The following is a 17,566-nucleotide window of genomic DNA, read 5'->3' as shown; positions in this document are numbered from 1 at the left end:
GCAGGAAATGACACAGATGAGCCTGGAGGGGTGGGCTGGCCCGAGGCAGGAAGGGCTCTGAGTGTTAGTGATGGAAATTCCTTGTCAGCCTTGGAGCAAGGGGACCATCAGATTTGCATTCTAGAAATACACTGTTGCCACCCCTGTGGAGAACGGGCTAAGTGGAGAAACTGGTTGCAGTAGGATATTTTAATAATTCAGGCAAGAAGAGATGATAGGGACTGGGGCCGGGGCAGAAGCGGAGGAATTGATAAGAGGAGAGAGATTTAGGAGATCAAGGGAGAGTGGATCTGCGGGACCTTTCATCCTTCTAATTCCAAGATTAAATTCTGAAGACTCACTCTGAGAGCTCTTTGCCAAGAAGAGGGTGCGCATTTTTTGGAGTGCTCCTGCAAAGAGGGAGCCGCCCCTACCGTTTGCTTCTCTGCTCACCCCGTGCCTGCGGTCCTGCCCTGTGTGCTGTGGGATTTGAATGTTGTCAACTGGCTGGCAACTGATGAAATTTTCCCAACCCTCTTTTCCCAGGACATATTTTTCTCATTCATGAAAGCGAAGTGCTGCCACTTCAGGGTCTCGTGGAGAGACAATACTGATATCAGGCCAGGAAAAAAGCAACAGCTCACAATTACCTTTTTAAAAAGCTCGCTGCAACTTTCAGTAGATGAAAAATGTGTATCTGCAATTCATTGAAGGCAATGAGTAGTCTGTTCTTGAGTTGCCGTGGCAACTGCTCAATTAAGTGAAAAAAAATGAAGAAACTAATGTAGTGTAGTCGCTCTTGAGCTTAACATTCTTTAAAAAGAAAAATAAAAAAGCAAAGGAATATGTTTAGTGAGTTACTTTCCCCAAGGCTTTCCTAGGACTTTGCATTTCTTCGCTTTGCATTCAGCCAGCATGTCTGTTCACCCCTCCATGCCACCCTGTGTGCTAGCCTCAGTGTCACCTGTGGTTAGGAACACGTGAGCCTCGGAATTCACCTCAGAATGTTCTGTAGGAACGTTTGCTTACATCCAGCTTCCACCCAAAGCCCCTTGGGTCGATTTCTGTGTTCAAGGTGGTGGGGGGGAGGTCTGTACTGGAAGAGGAGCTGGGAAAATGGGTGGGTTCTGGCCCTAGATTTGACTCCAAACTTAGCTTATAACCTTAAACAAGAGACGCGCTTTTCTGAAGACATGAAAAATAAGCCTGCCTTGATATATTAAGAAACAAAGGATATAATAATAACACCTTACATGTGTACACTGATCCACTGTTTACGAAATACTTTCCATCATCTCATTTCCTCTCAGCCAGCACCCTCTGGGGTGGTCATTGTACTCACCACTTTAGAAAAAGTGCACTTTATAAAAACACAGAACTGATCATGGCGCTTCCAGCCTCCAGTGTCTTTCTCTCCACTGCTCCTGGGATAAGACCTGAGTCCTCCCCGTGGCCCTGAGGCCCTGCAGGACGCCGCAGTGCACCATCCTCCCGGCTATCTGCGCCCAGCCTCGCTGGCCCACCTTCCGCTTCTCTAGGGCGCCGACTGCTCCTCCTTTGGGCCTTTGCGTCAGCTGAGGGCTCTTCCTGGGACAAGCTTGTCTTTCCCCTTAGCCCCTCCTCCCTTCCCTACTTGGCCAACTTAGAGCCCATCCCCTGTCCCCTGGGCTCATCAGAGCTCCTGTTTTAATGTTCCTACAATCCTGTGTTTTATATACGTCCATATTTAATATACCTTTACTTACATGATTATCTAATTAAGATCAATCTCCCCAACGAGACAGGAAGCTCATGAGCGAGGGAGCTTGTCTCTTTGCCCACCCAGGCCGCTGCCTGGCAGAGTGTTGAATGAGGACCTCACTGACGTTACCAAGAGCACAGCTGTTTGGATTCACACCCAGGTTCCTTGGGGTCTAGCATCCCACATTGCATTGCAGGTGTTAGAAATGGAAATATCTTCCATTGTGTAAAACACTGCACAAACGTAAGACATTAGAATCCGAAAAAAATGCAGGAGGTTCTGTGGGAGCTGAGTCACTTAGATGTGGACTTGAATGGACACATCACAGTTAGCAACCCTCCTGGATAAGTGCTAAGAGACTCCTGCATAGACAATAACATCGAGTGTCCTCCTGTGCTCGCTCACAGATAGGGAAACACGCACCGAGCCTCTGCAGTCCTGTCCCCTGGTGTCAGATACGGGCTCTCTCACATGTCAGAGGCATGACAGTTGTCACCCCCGGGCCTCAGTTTCCTTTCTTGTGAACTGGAGGTTCCTGATCCCTTCTTCGCGAGGTCTCTGTGAACATGTTCACAACAATGAGCATCCATCTTTCCACCTGTGGCTCTCTGTGCGCAGGGCCTGCTGCTCCGGGAGGGGTAAAATCAGCAGGAAACCGCATTGGGAAGGCCACAGCTGACAATTTGTAAGTGTGCTTTGGGGAAGCTAGTGTTCAAAAGTTAGAATTGTTTCAGCGTAAAGTAATTATCTTGTGGGCCAACTAGTTCTCATATGGCAACTTCTTTTTTTTATTATTGGGGTCTAGTTGACATACAGCCTAATGTTAGTTTCAGGTGTACAAGATAATGGTTCGATATTTGTATCGATCCAGGGGATCGAAACGATCACCACAGCAAGTCTAGTTAACATCCATTACCACAGGTGGTTACAAACTTTTTTGTCTTGAGAACTTTTAAGATCTATTCTCTTAGCCACTTGCAAACATACACTGCAGTGTTCTTAACTGTAGTCACCACGCTGTACGTGACATCCCCCCGATTTATACATCTTATAACTGGAAGTTTGTGCTCTTTGACCCCCTTCACCCATTTCATATGGTAATTTCTTACCCTATTTTTTTTTTCTAAAATAAATACCAGTGTGTCAAATCCATGGCATAATCTCCTCCATGTTTATTTACTCTTCAGGGGTTTTAATCGTTTAATTTTAGTACATACACAGAAAAGGCATGAAGAGGCCTTGACGAGACGGTTGACTCCAGCCTTAGAACGTTCCCACTGGCCTTGAAAGTTTCCTATCGTGCAACTTCTGGGGCAGGAGGCCGCTCTGAGCTCATGGGTGTCTAGGCAGACCTGAGCTGCTCCTCTCTGAGGTAGAGCGCTTTCGGAGACAGTAACCACACCCTGCCGCTTCTCTTAGGACCTCATCCGCTCCTTGAAACAGCCTCATCGTGTAAGCAGAACAGGAACGGTGGTTCCTACATTCTGAATCAGGATGAGAGGCAGAAAGCAGCAGCAGAGGAGGAGCTTGCGTGCTGTGGCTGGAGGACGGCCCAAGGCTGCGTTGGTGTAGCAAGCCCCCAGCGAGCATGGAAGTAGTGTGTTTATTCAGAGCACCTGGGCGGGTGTCTGATTGAAACCTTGGAAGTGGCATTTGCGAAGCTGTGAACTCTCATTTGCTGCCCGCCCCGACCCCATTCTCTTTATTTTCTTTTCTGAATATTTAATGGAGAAAAATTGATCAAACTTCACCTCAAGCCAGGCTAGCCCATGTAATGCCTTTGTGCAAATTAGAAAAAGACCTCCCTCTAGGCACACACATCCTTGGGGACACACAGGTTGGTGAGTGGATTTAGTCACCACTCAGCCCCCTAGCCAAGAATATTTGCGCAGTGCACAACTGTAGAACCGTACATGGCAGCCATGCCTCCGGGGCAGGTCACCTCCAGCCTCTGGCCACGGGGAAAGGGCGGCCTTCTCTCAGCAGCAAGGATCCAGCCCCCCATTTTGAAAGTCTCAGCTTTTAAAGGTTGACTCCTCTTATAGGTTTGTCTTTCCTGGGCCTCTTTTATTTCTGCTTTTGGCAGTTTCTTTTTTCTGCACAGCATTCTTTATGAGGGACTTTGAGAAGCAGAAAAGAGCACACCAGTTTCCCAGGCTCCTGCATCTGTTTGTTTTTTGGTAGTGGGTTGAATGTGTGCTTTTCCAATATGATGTCATCGTGGCTTTTAAGTATTCCCCAAGTACTCGTTGCCAAAGGCTTTTCAAAAGATAGTAAAATGTTTCTCTTTTACCCCCTGTGGAACTTTGTACTAGAATTTTAAAACAGAGGAAATACAAAAGGCTTGCCTTCAGGTACAACATATTCCCTGAGGCGCATGGTGAGGTCACACTGGAAACCAACCTGTTCGCTGTCTTCTGCCTTGTCTTGGGAAAATTACAGCAGAGAGCCAAAATAGAAAGGGCAAAGTCTTTGGGCTGAAAGATTTTCACATATTGTTTTAAAGTGAGAGATGCTATGTATCAGTCAACTATTGCTGCCAAACTGCCTGGAACTTAGTGGCTTAAAATAACGTCCATTTATTATTTCTCTTCAGAGGCTAGGGTTAGCTGAGCAGTTCCGCTGACCCAGGCTCGGCTCAGTTGGGTTCACTCACACATCCACAGTGTGATGGGCGCTTTTCTGTGTCAACTTGGCTAGGCTGTAGTAGCCAGTTATTTAATCAAACACCAATCTAGCTGTTACTGTGAAAGTATTTTGTAAATATGGTTAATATCTACAATCAGTGACTTTATGTAAATAAGGTTATCTTTTGTTTCAAGTGAGATGAAATTAATGTATAACTTTGTATTAGTTTCGGGTATACAACATAATGATTTGATATATGTATATGTTGCAAAATGATCACCACAATAAGTCTAGTTAACATCCATCACCGCGCATAGTTACAATTCTTTTTCTTGTGATAACGTTTAAGATCTGCTGTCTTAGCATCTGTCAAAGATACAATATAGTATTGTTAGATATCGTCACTGTGCCGTACCTACATCCCCAGGACTTTTTTATCTTAGAACTGGAAATTTGTACCTTTTGACCACCTTCACCCGTTTGCCACCCCCACCCCTCACTTCCAGCAACCACCAATCTGTTCTCTGTATCTGTGACTTTGATTTTGCTTTTAGATTCCACATATAAGTGATATCCTCCAGTACGTGTCTTTCTCTGTGACTTATTTCACTTAGGGTAATGCCTTCAAGATCCATCCACGTTGGCACAAATGGCAGGATTTCCTTTTTTTATGGTTGAATACTATTCCATTGTGTATGCACACCCCATGTTCTTTATCCATTCATCCATCAATGGACGCTTAGGTTGTTTCTATGTTCGTGCCTATTGTGAATAATGCTGCAGTGAACATGGGGCTGCAGATGTCTTTTTGAGATAGTGGTTTCATTTCCTTCATATAAATACCCAGAAATGGAATTGCTGGATCATATGGTCGTTCTATTTTTAATTTTTTGAGGGAACTCCATACTGTTTCCTGTAGAGGCTGCACCAGTTTACATTCCCACCAACAGTGAGATTATCCTTGATAATGTGGGTGGGCCTCATCCAATCAGTTGAAAGGCCTTAAGAGCAGAACTGAGGCTTCCTGAGGAAGACGTAGTTCTGCCTGTGGTCTACAGTGTCACCTCCTGCCCTAGAGTTTCCAGCCTGCCAACGTGCCCTGTGGATTTCAGACTTTCCTAACCGGTCCCCACAATTAGGTAAGCCAGTTCCTTGAATAAATTGCTTACAGAGATAGAGATGTATAGAAGGAGTTATATCCTACTGGTTCTGTTTCTTTGCTGGAACTCTAACTGGTGAGCTCCCAGGTCAGCCAGGGCCTGGCCAGTCTAGGATGGCTTGGGTGACCGGAACTCTGCTGCACATGGTCTCTCATCCTCAAGCAGGCTAGCCCAGGTTTGTCCTCGTGGCAGGGGCAGGGGCAGGGGCGAAGGGAGAAACGGAAGCATGCAAGCTTCTTGAAGCGTAGCTTCAGAAATGGCGTGCCATCACCTCCTCCTCATTCCGTTAGGTGAAGCAAGTCTCAAGAGTGGCCCCGGTTCACGGGTGAGGAAATAGACTCACCTCTTGATGGCAGGATCTGCAAAGTGGCACTGCAAGCGGCATGAGTGCAGGGAAGAGGGAAACTTTGAGGCCAGTGTTGCCATCAACCTATCACAGACTGATACAATGGTAAAAGGACAAACATCAAAACTTTTTTTTTAACTGCCAATATGCCTTTTCTCTCTCCTTAAGGCTGGTAAAACTATAAACTAAAATATTCAGAGCCTTAATTTTCTCACTTACAAATGGAGGATAGTAAAACTTACCTTGTGGTATTAACATGAGAATAATGAGATATCTGTGAAACACTTCCTGGAGTGCCTGGCAGGAGCTCAACAAATGATATTTCCCTTTGCCAGCAACCTTTGAGCACCCACTGCATGCAAGAAAAGAGAAGGCAAAATATATTTGAGGCACAAGACTGGAAATTTTGTTGAAGTGTTTTCGTAGGGTCAGTATGCATAGATAGGATGAATGGATAAAGAAAATGTGGTATATAGATATAAATGTAGATACACACATACAATGGAATAGCATTTGGCCATAACAAAAAAGGAAATCATGCCATTTGCAACAACGCGGATGGACTTTGAGGGCGTATCCTAAGTGAAATAAGTCAAACAGACAAATACTGTATGACCACACTTACATGTGGAATCTAAGAAAGCCGAATTAATAAATACAGAGAACAGATTGGTGGTTGCCAGGGCGGGGGAGGGGGGGTTGATTGGACGAAATAGGTGAAGGAGGTCAAAAGATTCAAATTTCCAGTTATAAGATAAATAAGTCCTGGGCATGTCATGTACAGCACAGTGACTATAGTTAATAATACTGTGTCTCATATTTGAAAGTGGCTAAGAGAGTGAATCTTAAATATTCTTATCACAAGAAAAAAAATTTTGTAACTATATTTGGTGATAAATGTTAACTAGACTTATTGCAGTGACCATTTTGCAATATATATAAATATTGAATCATTACGTCATACACCTGAAACGATTATAATGTTTTCTGTAAATTATACCTCAATGAAAAAATATGCATAGGTAAAAGTTATTTTCAATATAAAATAATTATTTGACAAGTAGCTTAGTCAACATGTGGTAATTCCAAAAGGATTTTTGAATTTGCAGGAAAAAAAACATCTTATGGATACAGACACAACCCAAACCCTGTAATTTGCCTTCATGATTTTGAATTTTCTTATTTTAATGGGACATTTAGAAGCTATATTTATATAAATTTATATATTTATATATATGTTTATATATTTATATATAAAGTTGGTGCCCAGCTTTTGGAACTAGACAAACCTGAGTTCAAACCCCAGCTCCCACATTTTCCAGCTGCTTGACTCAAGCACAGTCCATAACCCCTAAGAAGGGACAGCATCAAATACATGAAATGGGCATGATACCCCCTCCTTCGGTGGGCTACTGTGGTGAGCAAATTAAATGAGAGAATACCCAATAAATGTAGTTAATGTTATTATAACCGATATATAAAATGATAGAAACATTAGTTCAGGGTTTAGAGTGCACTGAAATGCTTTTTTTTAATTGTTTCCACTGCCTACCTACTTCACCTGTTCATGCTTTTCCCCCAAAAAATAACTGTGACAGCACTGGCTTTTATTGCAGCAGCACGTTGAGCTGTTAGAGAAGTCCATTCCGCCACTGGAAGTAGCCCGGAGGTTCACGTGTGAGCCATCAAACTTGCAGGTCTTAAAGTCTATCCCCAAAGACTGTCGATGCAAAGTATCCCCACACAGGGTAATGTTACGTAAGCAACCCACAACAAACTAAATTGATAATAATGAAGATTAAAGTAATCCTAATTTATAATGAAAAAGCAAGAATAGCAGCAACAAAGCATCCTTCTGGAAAACTGCAAGATTGCCAGGTTCGGCACGTGCGCACCCTGTGGGAGCATGAACAAGCCGGGCCTTGTATGGCGGCCAAGATCTCAGAATACTAATTTGAAGTCCTCCTAAAGCTCTAAAAACAAGCTGATTTTAGGTTTAGATTCTGAATATTGTTAACCCTTAATAACTTACCTATCAGATTAGTGGTAAGTGCCTTCAGGTACAGACAAAAAAAATGAAATTCTATATACTTGCATCATTATTCACCCAAGAAAGGATTTTGCAGTTGTGCATAAGTTCAGCAGGATTCAGTGAGGTTTTGCACCCGCAAGTAACCGGACTACAAGTGGCTTTAACAATTAAACATGCTTTTTTCTCCCTTCATCACAGTCCAGAGGTGGCTGGTTCCAGGGTTGGGGCAGCAGTGGTCACACAAAGCCAGACTGTTTCTTCTTTCTTGTCTGCCCTCCTCAGTGTGGGCGCTGCCTCCCTTCAGATCGTAGGGTGGCAGTGGTGGCTCCAAACATCACGTCCTCACACAGCCATTTACAAAAATAGAATGGGTGAGTGAGGCAGGTTCTCCCCAGGTGTGTCCCTCTCTCTAATAGGGAGCAAATCTGTCCTCCGAAACCCCCCCAAAAGATTGCTCTTCATGTCCTCTTGGCCTGGATTTGGTCACAAGCCCATGCCCATAGTACAGAGAGTGGGAAAGCAAGGATCTGGCATTTTCAGCATCCAAAGAGGGAGGTGGCTCTGCCTGCAAGAAAGGAGGTGAGCTGTTGAGAAGGCGTCTGAGAGTGTCTGCCCAAGGCGGTGAGGGGGAGGGCGGACGAGGTGGCCCTGGCAGGCTCTGATGCTTCCCATTCCACCTCCACCAGTAGTAGCTCCAGTTTCTCCATTTTCAATGTTAGGCTTCCATGTGAAATTCTGTGCAAATAAAATCTTCCGTGGATAAAAATGATTTGCACCTGTTTTTTTAGCACATACTCAAAAACCTAATATACCATTGAGTCAAAATTGTTCACTATTATATTCCCAGCTTCTGGAACAGTTCCTAGCATATGGAACGAGCTTACATTCATTTCCTGTTGCTGCAATAACAAATTACCACAAACTTGGTGGATAAAAATAACGCAAATTTATTATCTTACAGTTCTGGAAGGCAGAAATCCAAAATGGGTTTCACTGGACTAAAATCAAGGTGCCGGCAAGATCAAATTCCTTCTGGAGGCACTAGAGGAAATCTATTCCCTTGCCTTTTTCTGCTTCTAGAGGTTGCTCACATTCCTTGGCTTGTAGCCCCATTCCAGCAGTGGCATCACTCTGACCTCTGCTTCTGTCATCGCATCTTCTCTGACTCTGACCCTCTTGCCTTTCTCTTATAAGGATCCTTGTGATCACCTTAGACCCACCCAGGTAATGCAGGATGATCTCCCCAGCTCAAGAGTCTTACCTTAATCACGCCGGCAAGTCCCTTTTGCCATGTAAGGTAGCATACCACAGGTTCCAGGGGTAAGGATGGACATCTTTGAGGGGCCATTCTTCTGTCTACCACAGAGCTCTATAAATATCTGTAAAATCACTGAATGAATACTAGAATCTCAGCATTGGATGCTTCTTTTTTTTTTTTTTTTAAAGATTTTATTATTTCCTTTTTCTCCCCAAAGCCCCCCGTACATAGTTGTATATTCTTCGTTGTGGGTTCTTCTAGTTGTGGCATGTGGGACGCTGCCTCAGCGTGGTCTGATGAGCAGTGCCATGTCCGTGCCCAGGATTCGAACCAACGAAACACTGGGCTGCCTGCAGCGGAGCGCGCGAACTTAACCACTGGGCCACGGGGCCAGCCCCATTGGATGCTTCTTTAGATAGCATCTAGTCTAAGCTCTTACAAGGTCTAAAAATCTCTTCGCTGGCAGATAGTTATTCCGCCTCTTCTTGAATACTTCTGGTGCTGGAGGCTCGCCAGCTTCCAAATCAACCCTTCCAGGTTGAACAGCTAAGGGTCTTAGACATTTAGACCTTTCTTCCTTTTATTACTTCTGCCCTTCTTTCTGGAGAAGTCTACTCACTGTATCTTCTCTATGACTATTCTTACCATAGTTTGAAAAAGAATTGTCTTCTTATTGTATTAGTCATTTACAAACCTTTACTTAGCACATCTCTGTCTCATTCACTGGGGGACAAAGCAATAAAAGGGAGCCCTATCTTTGAGGGAGATATTGCAAGCGAATCCTACACATTGGTAGTTAAATAACAAATGCAGTTAAATGAGATCATGCACATAAAGTGCTCAGCCTGTGCCTGGCACACAGCAAGTGCTCCAAGAATGTTACCTGCTCTTGATGCTGTCGTTACCACTCACACATGCTCTGGGCCAAGTGACCGATTCCCTGGGAGTTCGCTGATGGAGCAGCGACTGGCAAAGGCTCAGGGAAGAGGGGAGATGCCAAGAAAGGCAGAATGTAAACAAACTCAGGGCAAAGGGGAAGTCATTCCAGGCTGGGCAATGTAAGAAGCTGGGCACCAGAGGCCAAATTAAACAGGTCAAGTTCTGGGAACATTAATAGATTCATTTGTCTCGCATAGAGTTTATCTTAACTAGCTTGGGCAAAACAGCGTGAACTGTATGAAAGTTGTAGATAACAGCTGTTCAACAACCACTCCCCTCCTGAGCCCTTCCTGGGCCTTGCAGACTCTAATTAAAGCCCATCGTCTCAGGTCTGCAGGTTGCTTCCAGTGGGAAGAACACTTCTTTTGACCTGCCCCTTTGATCCTCAACTCCAACCTAGACGTCGTCTTTAGTTCCTCCTTTGCTCTAAGCCTCATGGCCACTCACTAACCCTGCCCCACTCCCCACTCAGCCTGACCCCCTGGAACCTCAGGGAGCAAAGCACAGATGTTCAAGTTGGGGAATAATGAACGTGAGAGAAGTAGGGCAGGGTCAGAGCTGGCCGGTAGGCTCTGAAGCAAGAGGTGCTTCACCGTGCTTTACCTTGGCATAGGAATAAAAGGATGCACTCATTAGTGAAAATAATAATAATAAAAATAAAAGAAGTGCTTCAGATTCGGAGAAAGCACTGGGGTCCCCCCAAGATGAGTGGAGAACTCAGAAGGCAGAGGGATAGAGGGGGAGTTTTCAAGGAGCCCTCCTTGCTCACTTCATCCAGACTGACCTTCCTCCAATCTTACTTCCTTTTAAAGAAAGTTGGTGGGACAAAGGATGACTCCTCTTGGCAATGTTTTTCTCCCTGAAAAGCACATCAACGCATATATAGTGTGTTTTATTCTAATTATTAACCTGACTTTCCATTTTCTTGTGAGTGCCTCATACGGAGCCTATATCCTCATAGCATCTCACAAAAGTACTAGGGTCAGGCCAGTAGGCTCCGTGGTTCCCAACGGTTGAAGCTGAGCTTCACCATTTCTCTGTTTTACAAGGAATCAGAAAACAAGGAGGGAAAGGCCCATAACTCTCCTTGGTAAGACTAGTCAGCTGTGACTTTATGGCCAATGTTAACTTTAGATGAGACGAAATCAGAATGGGAACTTTGCTCCTCCCTTTACACCACCAGCCTGACAAAGCCCTGCTTAGCCAGGGAGCCACATTTGGCATATGAAGACTGGAGCAAAGTATCTTTTATGTGGTCTTCCAGCAGTGAGGTGAAAACAGGAAGTTGTAAGAAAAATCAGAAAAACCTTTTTTCTTTAAAACTTCTTATTAGAGACCCCGACATTTCAATTTATACATAAAAGAAGAAAAATACCATTCCTCCTAGAGAACTACATCTATAAACCACTATTTAAAGCGGCTCATGTAGAGAACCTGCAATTTAATAAGACTGGAAAAAGGTTAGCCTAGCATCCCCTATATTTTTTTCATCCCCGTTTACTCAATTACACACGTACTTCCACAGCAAGCAGACGTCTAATTGTGTAGACTTCAGTGAAAGAGAAATGGGCCTTGCTGTAGAATAAATTCTTGGGTGTAACTAAATTACATACCACTGCGTGTACTTTTTTTCCCGAATTGCCCATTACTTTAAATGAAAACATACTTAAGAAAAGAACTGTAAACACTCAAAACATTTCTCAAGGACCAGTCTCCCTTCCTCCCGCTGATAAAATGTAGTTGTGTTTCTATTTTCCAATATTCTCCTGTTGAACATCCAAGGAATTTCGAAATTCCATTCACAGCTTACCAGTAAAACTTGAGAATTTCACTTTCAAATCACTCGATAAGCATGATCCAGCTTCAGTCCCTCTTTTAGCAAATGAATCCACCTTTGTTTCTATTCATATGATAGCATGAGCGTTCACGACACTCTGTAGTGTAGTCACTCACTGCGCTCTGTCCCCTGCACCTCGTACACAGACAGGTCATCACGCCCCATCAGGAGAGGCGTCAGAACACAGCCTTTGGAATCAGGAAACCCAACTGGTGGTGGCATCCTGCAGTCACGTAAGTTTTCTGAGCGTGAGTTTCCTCTTCTGAAAAATGGGAAACAGCAAGCTTGCCTACCCCCCAGTGCTTTCCCGAGGACCAGATGCCATCACGCACATTGAAAACACTAAGTACTGCCCAAGCGGCTGTTCCAATAACCACGTTTAAGATCATTCGTGTGAGGTATTTTGCTGTTTTTGTTTTTTAGCAGGCATAAAGAAAGAATGCAAAAATTTCATTTTCAGGTTGCAAGATGGGGAGATAGCCTGGTATCATTTGGGCTGTTCTTTTTTAATTATTGTTTTTTCCTGTTAGGATTCTATTCCTCCTTGAAGGTGACCCTTCTGAGAACTGCCAAACATTTTGTGTCCAGACCCCATTGCCCCCTCCCCCGCCCTGCTGTTGCTTCTTATAACCGGAGATGGAGTCCTCAGACCAATATAAATAGAAACGTAGGAAAACCCTCACATGCTAGCATTTCATGGTTCATGATTCCTCCAGAATTTGGGTTATCTGCTTAGTGCTAGTTGAGGTAAGAAAAAATCAGAAAGACAGCTGCTCACGTTGTCTCAGAAACTAGGGAATCTCTTTGAAATCCATTTTTTGGGGTTTTGAAGTTGGTATCTGTGTTCACTGTCAGAGGGAAAAAAATAGTCTTTTCTTTGCAGCATTTGTTTGTGAATTTTAGGGCGAGAAATTAATCTTAGCTGTGACATTTTGTTCTCAAGTAAAGCCTCTTTCTATAATCCCATCTGAAACTATGTGCATTTTTATGCTGTGAAACACACACACTGTTTAATACAAACAGGTAACTCTGAACTAGGAAGATATCCCAAAAATGACCTACTACTTCTTTCTCCTTCTCAGGAGAGCTCTAACTTTGTGGTCTCAAAAGATTTTTGAAAATCAACACTATCTGTCTCAGGAGGGCGGTAGGAGTCCCTGACATGACCCCACCTCCCACAGCAGTGAGAGGATGCTGTCGTTGATACCCAAGTGCTTAGGTCTGTCCTCAGCTGAGCTCTGGGCTGCAGTGGGAGCTCAGGCGTATCCCCACCTAGTAGGACCACAGAACCTCAGTTATGTCATTCCTCATCCACAGGGTCGCAACCAGGATCCAGTGAGATCATATCTGCAGAAAGGCTCCCAGAGCTGTAAAGCACTATTTAAATGTCAGCTTCATATGCTGACGTGATCTGCTTGTGACAATGCCACATGAAATTGATCCTGTAACCAGGATGTTGCAAGCAAAGCAGGTTGAAGAAGGTAATTCCTTATGATGGATGAAGCCATCTGTGAAGCTATATTGTTCTGTTTTGATCTCTCCCACCAAAAATTCAATAATTCAAGGAATTGGGAGTGGCAGGGCATCCATATCTTGAGGTGGTGATACTAGGAGCTCTGATCATAAAAGAAAACACATCCACACACCAATTGGCTGCTCTTCCTACAAATAATAATACCAGAACCCAGGCTTGCAAAACCAGTTTCTTGCCTACACACCCACACAGGGAAATAGAGTCCAATGTGGTGTGCTTTTGCTCTCCTATGGCTCTGGGTTGACTGGAGAATGAGGGATAAAGACAAAAACAAATCTTGGTCCAAATCCACAATTTTCCCATCAAGCCACTGGTCCTACCTTGAGGCTCTGATTGTGCCCCTTCAATGGGAGTCTAGATTTCTCTCCATCAATTACCAACACATTATCATTTATACAGCACAAAAAGACATGGTGGCCTGAATTTGTGTTTCTGTGTTGCCGGCTTTGCTGCAGCTTTTCCCACATTCACCAGTATTAATGCATCATGGCAGCCTGTGTCTTGGCTCCATACTTGTGAGTGACAAATGGCACTTACATCAAATCTGTGCCTATATTTCTACTAACTCTCTTTGTCAGTTAGGTAGCCTGCTTCATGCACCCCAAAACCTCTTCTACTACTGTGGAAAGTCTCTATGTCTTATTGTACCCCCCAAGCCTAACCCACAATTGAGACTGACGGGTGACAAAGGGCTGAGTGGTCGGAGTGGCAACACCGTAAAAGGCTGTAATGCAAAGAAGCACCCACAGGGACTCAGGGTGGAGCTTGATAGTTGGTGGGTGTGTTTTCTCAAAGTGTGCCTCCCCAAAGATGCTGCTACAGTGCAACCCGGGTATAAATGCCTGATTGGATAGTTTTTGAATAAGCCTATGTAACATTTTGCTCCTTATATAATTGACATTCTGAAATTAATGCCTTTCGTGCAGAACACACCTAGCATTTAAAAAGAAAGAGACAAGATTTAGGGCCACCAAGGGCTATATGGCATCTTTTTCACCAAAACCAGAAGTGTTTGCCTTTTGTTAGTTGTTGCTATTGTTGTAACTGTTTTGTGTGTGTGTGTAAGATGCCAGATTAATTTTATTTACAAAAGATTCACATTGGAACCGTGGGTTTATTGAGCCTCACTGGAAGATCACACCGTTCCATCAAACGTGCCATTCACCTGCGCTTTCATGTCAGTGAATGCAGGGCACCACACTCCTGGCAGAGAGCTGAGGACGGTTGCATCTGTGCCCCAGAAACCTCTTCATTATCCATGCATTCATGGAAATAAAGTTGGGGTTCCTTTGAAGCATCTGGGCAGACAAAATGGAAAACTGTGAAAAGAGCTATGAATAAAAACAGGTCAGAACTCAAGAAGCCAAATAGAGGTCAGATGGGCCCTTTTATAAAAGTGCATTGTTTTATGAATTCAGATTATCTCTGATCGAACTCCCAAAACTTGATAGCCAAGTGCAAGAAAGATCTGATATGGTTGAGCCTGTAAGTTGGGTGTAAGTCTGATATCGAACGATAATATTAAAAGTTGAGGGAGAGGACTCAGTGGTTTCCTCCAGCCTTCACCTGGTATATTCAATAGCCGTATGACAAGCAATAAGCAGAGTCTGATTAAACAATCCTTCGCCAGCAAACGCTATTGCACCTCTTACCATGTAGCTGCATCTTAGGCAAACATATTAGTTGCTTCAGATGGGTCCCTGTGTCAGACTTGGGCAATGGGCGATGGGCTTCCCTAGAGGCACAGCCTGAGATGGGGATTCTTTGCAAGTGTGTTATTGGAGAGAGATGTAGGTTAGGGCAAGGGTAGGAGCTGAGCAAGGATGTGGTCCCAGCTGGGCACTAGCTTCAGTCTGATCTCGAGAGGACCTCTGGGGCGCAACGTATACCAGAGTCGTCCCAGCTTGAAGGAGGGGCCAGACTGCTGTGAGCCCTTAGCTGCAGCTGGGGGATGGGTGCACTTGCCTGATGAGCGGCAGGACACCAACAGATCCACTATGGTAGCTCAGCTCATGGGACTAATCTCTAAGAGCCATGCTACATGGTAGCAGGTGTGGTGGTTCTCATCCGAATCCTGACCTCACTAAGAACATAATGACATGACTGTGAGCCCCTCACATGACCTCTTGAACATCAATGTTTTCATCTGTAAAGTGAGAGAGGAGGATGGTAGGGTTGGATTCAATGATTCCTATACTCCTAGCTCCGAAATGCAATAATTTCAACAGAAGTAGGGGGGAGGCTCACTGAGAAATAATTGATGGAAGTGAGTTAATGTAAATGTGTCCCTGAAAGGCCACGCATTAAAAACTCTTCTCTCACCTGGAATAGCTCTGGATACACCGGCAAATCTAAGAAGACAAGCAGCAAAGTTGCCCCAAAAGCATATGTTCGGAAAAAGGATGGCAAGCCGTGTTTTCAAGTGCTTTCACGGCAGGTTACCTCAAGGGAGCATTACTACAACGAGGCAATCTCATCTGACTAACTCCTGCATCAAAGGGAATTAGAGGCAAGAGGCTGGAGTAAAGTGTGAGCCCTGCAAAGTGGCACAACCTCTGTGGAGAGCAGCTTGGCCAAATCTATCAAAATTATAAATACATGTACTCTGACCACACTGTCCCCTCTCTGGGAATTTATCCTATGGGTATATGTGTATGAAATGACATTTGTGTGAGTTTACATGTGCTCTTTTTCAAAAGTAGTCCAAGATTGGAAATAACTCAATGGTCCATCAATAAAGAACTAGCTAAAAACAGTAACAACAACTATGGTACCTTCCATACGATAGAATACAACTGAGAAGATTCTGTATTGATATGCAAAGTTATCTAAAATATATTGATAAGTGAAAAAGCAAGGGGAAGAACAGTATTATTATAGATTAGTATGTATATTATAAACACACATGCTTGTATAACTATGCTGCTTTCTGTGTACAAAATGGAGGTAATAAGATTATATATTTATATTCAAATGTATCTATAGATATCTAGAAGTCAGTTTTTGTGTATCAGGAAAGATAGAGAAAAACCTGGTATGATTGGCTACCTATAAAGGTGAGCAAGTGGGAAAATGGGATGATGGAGACATAGGTGGCAATAAGAATTCTTACCAAATGCCTTTTTATAGATTTTCTTTCTGGAATTTTTCCCAACCACCGTAGGTTCTTCAGTAAGGAAAACGGAGCAGCTGTTTGATTAAAAAAATAAAATGAAAACTTAAAAGGCAGGCATCAATCAAAGTTGGTCATTCCAACTTCCCTTATTTCATGCTTTAATTTTCAGAGATTGGCAAACTATGGCCAGTGGTTAACAGCTGCAACAGAGACCGGTTGGCTAACAATGCTGAAAATATTTACCATATTTCCTACACAGTTTGCCACATCCAGCTTTAAATTATGGAGTTTTTTGTAAAACAGCTGTGACTACACCTATCAGTGAGCTTCAGAGACTGAAGGGTTTTGTCTTCTTGAAATCAGCTTTTCTGACCACAGATTGGTTATGCAGCAAGAAAATGAGGCCAGATACTGTACCAGTGAAGAAGAGCATGAACTCTGGGGACAGACAGCCCAGGGTTAAATCTGGGCTTTGTCCCTCACTGCTTCATGACCTCAGGCAACTTAACTTCTCAAACTCTCGGTTTCTTCATCTGTAAAAGATGCATAATAATAATACCTCCTTCATAGAGATTTTTGGAAGGTTAACTATGTCAATCTTGGCAAGAAGTTTAGCACAATACTTGTTGGTACTGTCATCTAATGTTTTCATTTTTTTATAAACAGGGTGATTACCAGTTAAATGTGCTGGGAGAGGACACCATGGGAGGTGAGTTTCCTTTACTGATCAGACCAAAATTGTCATTTTAGTAGCTTTGAGCACATCTTTTTTGTTAAACACAACTAAGAGATAAGAAACTACCAAGCTTGTGCATTTCCCTTAGCCAGGGAACTCGGTTAAGATCAGAACTCTTTGGATCTCTCCTGTCTTGGTCCACGTAAAGAACCAAAGGGATTCTTACTAAGAGATGCGTTTCCTCCCTGTCCAGGGAACGTGACCCCTGAGCTGCTCAGTGAAAAGAGGATTCTCTGGTAAAATATGTTTGGGGAGTGCTTA

The 17,566-nt window shown here is 43.7% G+C and overlaps 1 protein-coding gene across 4 annotated transcripts in view; it reads left to right on the top strand.

Annotated features, from left to right (window-relative positions):
* The window catches only part of AK5 (adenylate kinase 5), a 224,326-nt gene that overhangs the window by 145,892 nt on the left and 60,868 nt on the right, over positions 1-17,566 (top strand). For all 4 annotated transcript variants that reach the window (XM_070592028.1, XM_070592026.1, XM_070592029.1 and 1 more), the window contains exon 9: positions 17,236-17,278. In XM_070592028.1, coding sequence (XP_070448129.1) covers positions 17,236-17,278 — 43 coding nt within the window. The remainder of the gene's footprint in view (positions 1-17,235; positions 17,279-17,566) is intronic.

This window comes from Equus przewalskii, chromosome 24 (genome assembly GCF_037783145.1).
Source record: "Equus przewalskii isolate Varuska chromosome 24, EquPr2, whole genome shotgun sequence".
In the NCBI taxonomy this organism is placed as follows: domain Eukaryota; kingdom Metazoa; phylum Chordata; class Mammalia; order Perissodactyla; family Equidae; genus Equus; species Equus przewalskii.
Note: the sequence above shows the minus strand (reverse complement) of the source record. Positions and strands in the feature narration are given on the sequence as shown.